This window comes from Microtus ochrogaster, unplaced genomic scaffold (genome assembly GCF_000317375.1).
Source record: "Microtus ochrogaster isolate Prairie Vole_2 unplaced genomic scaffold, MicOch1.0 UNK44, whole genome shotgun sequence".
In the NCBI taxonomy this organism is placed as follows: domain Eukaryota; kingdom Metazoa; phylum Chordata; class Mammalia; order Rodentia; family Cricetidae; genus Microtus; species Microtus ochrogaster.
In genome coordinates this window covers 2,070,296-2,075,810 of record NW_004949142.1, presented here as the reverse complement: position 1 = coordinate 2,075,810, position 5,515 = coordinate 2,070,296, and the positions used below count along the sequence as shown (strand labels likewise).

Sequence of the window (5,515 nt, the reverse complement as noted above, 5' to 3'; positions counted from 1 at the left end):
TCCTCGGGGCTGGTCCTCGAGTTTAAATCTGATTGGCCGTGAGCACATTTTGGGACGGTGCAAAGCTCGACGGGGCGGTTTCAAGGATCCCTTTGAAGGGAGGGGGGTGAGGAGAGGGCGGGGCCGACAGCGGGGGCCCCCTTGAAACCGACTAATTGGGATCGGAGAGGCCGAGGTGAGGGCTGAAGGAGGCACAAAGAAGTCGCTGGGTAGTGGAGGGTGGGGAGAGGGGAAGCCCGGAGGCTAGAGGAGGAGGAAGAGGAGTGAGGGCAGCAGTGCGCGGCGACTTCGACCACTCAGTCCGACCGCGGCGAACCAGCAGGCGGGTGCGCCGCCCCCTCCCCCGCCCGGCCTCCCCAACTCCTGCGGCCGCGAGCAAAGTTTGCAGAGAGGCGCGGGAGGCGGCCGGGCAGCTAGGCGACAGCGGGGAAGGCGCGCGGTCTCGGGGTTGGGGGCGGGGGCTGGGGGGCGCCCAGGAGCCGAGTTGGGGGCGGCGGCCAGCATGCGGGCCCGCAGCGCCCTGCCCCGCAGCGCCCTGCCCCGCTTGCTGCTGCCACTGCTGCTGCTGCCGGCCGCCGGGCCGGCCCAGTTTCACGGGGAAAAGGGCATCTCCATCCCGGACCACGGCTTCTGCCAACCCATCTCCATCCCGCTGTGCACGGACATCGCCTACAACCAGACCATCATGCCCAACCTTCTTGGCCACACGAACCAGGAGGACGCGGGCCTGGAGGTGCACCAGTTCTACCCGCTGGTGAAGGTGCAGTGCTCGCCCGAGCTGCGTTTCTTCCTGTGCTCCATGTACGCTCCGGTGTGCACGGTGCTGGAGCAGGCCATCCCGCCGTGCCGCTCCATCTGCGAGCGCGCGCGCCAAGGCTGCGAGGCTCTCATGAACAAGTTCGGCTTCCAGTGGCCGGAGCGCCTCCGCTGCGAGCATTTCCCGCGCCACGGCGCGGAGCAGATCTGCGTGGGCCAGAACCACTCCGAGGACGGAGCTCCTGCGCTACTCACCACCGCGCCGCCCTCCGGGCTGCAGCCCGGCGCGGGTGGCACCCCGGGTGGCCCTGGCGGTGGTGGCGCGCCCCCGCGCTACGCCACTCTGGAGCACCCTTTCCACTGTCCCCGCGTCCTCAAAGTGCCGTCCTATCTCAGCTATAAGTTTCTGGGTGAACGCGATTGTGCAGCGCCCTGCGAGCCCGCACGACCCGACGGCTCCATGTTCTTCTCGCAGGAGGAGACGCGTTTTGCCCGTCTCTGGATCCTCACCTGGTCGGTGCTGTGCTGCGCTTCCACGTTTTTCACGGTCACCACCTACTTAGTGGACATGCAGCGCTTTCGCTACCCAGAGCGGCCCATCATCTTTCTGTCGGGCTGCTACACCATGGTGTCGGTGGCCTACATCGCGGGCTTCGTGCTCCAGGAGCGCGTGGTGTGCAACGAGCGCTTCTCTGAGGACGGTTACCGCACGGTGGTGCAGGGCACTAAGAAAGAGGGCTGCACTATACTCTTCATGATGCTGTACTTCTTCAGCATGGCCAGCTCCATCTGGTGGGTGATTCTGTCCCTCACCTGGTTCCTGGCAGCCGGTATGAAGTGGGGCCACGAGGCCATCGAGGCCAATTCGCAGTACTTCCACCTGGCCGCCTGGGCCGTGCCAGCCGTCAAAACCATCACCATCCTGGCCATGGGCCAGATCGACGGCGACCTGCTGAGCGGCGTGTGCTTCGTGGGCCTCAACAGCCTGGACCCTCTGCGGGGCTTCGTTCTGGCGCCGCTCTTCGTGTACCTGTTCATCGGCACATCCTTCTTGCTGGCCGGCTTCGTGTCACTCTTCCGCATCCGCACCATCATGAAGCACGATGGCACCAAGACGGAGAAGCTGGAGAGGCTCATGGTGCGCATCGGGGTCTTCTCGGTGCTCTACACGGTACCGGCCACCATCGTCATCGCCTGCTACTTCTACGAGCAGGCCTTCCGCGAGCACTGGGAGCGCTCGTGGGTCAGCCAGCACTGCAAGAGCCTGGCCATCCCGTGCCCGGCCCACTACACGCCGCGCATGTCGCCCGACTTCACAGTCTACATGATTAAATACCTCATGACGCTCATCGTGGGCATCACATCGGGCTTCTGGATCTGGTCCGGCAAGACGCTGCACTCCTGGAGGAAGTTTTACACGCGTCTCACCAACAGCCGGCATGGCGAGACCACCGTGTGAAGAGGCCTCGCCTGGTGGGCACCCCCTCCCCCAGGACCGTCCTCCTCTCGGGAGAGGGTGCGCCTATGGACTCCTATTTTATTTTTTTAAAAAATAAAGAACAGTTAAAAAAAAAACACATTTTATTTTAGGTCGCTTTTTAAAAAGAACTCTGTCCAACACCCCTACCAGGTTTGTGATTAAAACTGTAAATAGTGTTTGTAAATTTAATTATATATTTTCTATTTAAAAGGAAAAAGGGGGGAAAAACACGAGCGAGGGCGCCTAGGCTGAAGAACGGGGTGGGGGTGGGGAGGAGGTCTCGCCTTTTCTAAGTGCCCTTTTAAAAGCCGCCCTGTGTTCTGGTTCGAATTTTTTGGTGACTTGGCAGGGCTGGGCCTGCTGGGAGAGGCACCTAGCATGCGCGCTGTTTTTGTTGGCTTCTAGGAGTTGGGAGTTAGTTCCACTCAACTTCTATAAAAGCCGAATTTGCGAGCCTCCTCGCCGACGCGGGGCCTGTGGAAGCTGTGGGATATTTTTTAACAAGACTTGGATTCGTTTTGTTATATTTTATTTCCCGTCCTCTTCCCCCCTCCACCCCCCTTTTCACCCTTCTCATTTGTTCTGTCTTCCCTCACTCGAAATCTGGAACCCTCCCAATCCAGATGCAGACGTGGAAAAACACACCGCTTTTAGGGGGAGGGCGGAGATGTGGGGAGGAATGGCCTCCACCCCCCTTAGCCCACTCTCCTGCGGGCACCGAGATCTTTCTGTGGTTTCGGCTCCGGCCCACGCGCAGAGAATGGGCAACGAAACGCTTTGTGAAGTGTGTTTTGACCCCCACCCCCACCCCGCCCAGTACACACACCATTTTAAGAGCCACCCTCTTTCCCTGAATGTTAGGGATACCACTAGCAAACCCCGGGCTCTTTTGCTCGTCCCTTCCTTCTCTCCCGGTAGTCTGCTCCTCGCAGTGGTATCCAGGTTAGCAGTTTTTAGGGTTGGGTTGTGTGTTATGTGTGGGTTTTTTGTTTGAGGTTTTTTTTTTTTTTTTTTTCAAAAGCAGTAAAAGTGTTTGGGTTGGAGGGAGGGGAATGGATGAGCTGGTGGGAATTTTAGTTTTCTTTTGACGAAAGAGTGGCCTTTAAAAAAAAAAGTTGTCCAGGAAAAGAACAAAAACTACTGGGTTAAGTTTGCTTTAGAAGGTCTCTCTGGGCAGGCTCTTTGTGGTTGTGGGGGTGGGGTGGAGTGTTTACATGACATTCTATATCATAAGATTGATAGAGTGTTCCTAACATGTTTCTTCCCCCTGCACACAAATAAAAGTAAAGATTTTTCTTAAGTGAGCTGCCTGAGGGATGGTGTATAAAGTATCTTTCCCGGTATGAGAATTCCAATTTCCAACACACATCGGCTCTGTCTACTGTTTGGAGTCGTAGGATTCGAAGGCTAGTATGCCAGGACTGTGCTATGGCCATCTCTCCTGTTTCTTGATAATAGTGCAAATTAAAACCTAATAATCATCATAATAAAGTGCATTTAATTATCTTCAGAGATCTAGCCCTTTAATTGTATTTAACAGGGTTGTAACTCCCCCCAACCAAACCACAGCCCCTCCTTCCCTCTCCTTCACCTTTTTGGTTGGGGGTTGGGCAGAGCGGGCTCTTCGCTCAAGGCCTCAATTGTTTGACTAAATAGTTATGGGAAAATTGATTTCTTATCATCTTTTGTTGGCAGACTTGGGGACAAGGGAGAAAGTAAGTTGGAACCCCCCCCCCCGACTTCCAAGTGTGTGTGTATGTTAGTTTATGTTGGGGGAAGGGAAGTGGAAATGTTTGGTGGTAATTGAAGTCATATGTGGGGCTTTGTTTGCAATTGTATTGAAGCCCGGCATTTCGGCAAAGACCCCCCTCCTCAAATATATAGTCTGTCTCCAAATTATTTGTGCTAAATTCACTAAGTCTTCAATATAAATTTGTCTTACCTATCGAGGTGGGGGGAGCAGTGTCATGGCCCCACAGCTCCATTTCCTTCAAGTCCAAAAGAACCCCGCAAAGGCTATAGGAAAGAGGTCAGTTCCACACAATTCTGAGCGCCTCTCCTGGCAATAAAGGTGAGACCCCAGGAGTCAAGTGGGGTTTACCAGTGCCTGGGATGAAGCTCTACAGGAAAAGGCATGCTGGTTTCTGCTGAAGATTTGGGGAGAGCCTCCCCCACTCCTAAGAGCCCCAGGGTCTTGGCTCTGTGTGCCTCTGTGACATCCGTTTCTGTGCCCTCTCAAGAATGGCTCAAAGAGAGGTGAATGGGTGACAATTGCCAACTTCCCAGCTCGCTCCCCCTGCCTCAAGGTCTGCCAACATAGGGATACAAGGTCTGCCACAACAAAGTGGTTTCCCGACAGGGCCGGAGAGGGAAGATAAGTCAGCTTCTTAAGGGACCACAGATCTTAAAGACGCAGCCCCCTCCTTTAAGAGGTGTCCAAGAAGCTGGAGTGCCTGAGAGAAAGCGGGGAGTGGGGGGACTCTGCACATCCCACCCCCACTTTAATGAACTGTCTGAAAGAAAGGGGAGCTGTAGGTTAGGAACTCCAATGATAAACTGCCTGAGCTTGAGGCTACACCTGGAATCAGTGTCTGCTGCCTGGAGAACCCAGCTAAAACACGTGACCTCAGGTTCACTTTTGCCATTTCTAGGTCCTAGGTGTAGCAACCACTTTCCACCTTAGGAAGGCCTTGCATTTTAATGCCAGGAAGGATAGAAAAGGAAAACTTGGAAGATCACAGGCCACAGGTGATGTCTCTGTTCTCTCGAGTCTAGAGCGATGTGGCAGCTCTGCAGTGGCTAGATCTCCCTAGGAGACTCCCTTCTTCCTAGTCAGACTGTTGTTCCCACCCCCTAAATCCAGGCTTATCTCAGAAACATTCCCAGGGTTACAAACTCTTAGCCCTTTAAGAGATGGTTAAAAAGCTAGCCTCCAAGAAAGGCATTGATGTTTTCCCCCACAAATTCCTCTGTCTCCCAAAGACTGAGTATCGGGTTCTTTTTAGTGGAGCTATAGCTACCAACTCCTGGATACCTAGAAGGGCACCATCTCTAAGAGGCTGGGTCTTGGATACACCTCCTGGGTGCTGTGGGGCATGCGTGTGGATTCATGGAGCCATCCTTCTGCTATAGGGCATGCTTGTGAGCTCATGGAGCCACACTCCTGCCGCTACAGTTGAATTATCCCTTCCGCGGCCTTTGCTGCTCGCCAGATCAGATCACCTCAAACTCCTACAGTTAAACTTCTGATGGAAGAATGCACTGACTAGCACTATGAAC

General features: G+C 54.9%; 1 protein-coding gene across 1 annotated transcript; it reads left to right on the top strand.

Moving 5' to 3' along the window:
* Positions 1–222: 222 nt before the first annotated feature.
* On the top strand, positions 223–3,744 carry Fzd2 (frizzled class receptor 2). Its single transcript, XM_005369101.2, has one exon. It carries the CDS (start codon positions 503–505, stop codon positions 2,213–2,215), a length of 1,713 nt encoding a protein of 570 aa, XP_005369158.1. The 5' UTR covers positions 223–502; the 3' UTR covers positions 2,216–3,744.
* The last annotated feature ends 1,771 nt before the right edge of the window (positions 3,745–5,515 follow it).

Coding starts and splice junctions, on each gene's coding strand:
- Fzd2 (XM_005369101.2), top strand. CDS start 503: ATGCGGGCCCGCAGCGCCCTGCCCCGCAGCGCCCTGCCCCGCTTGCTG.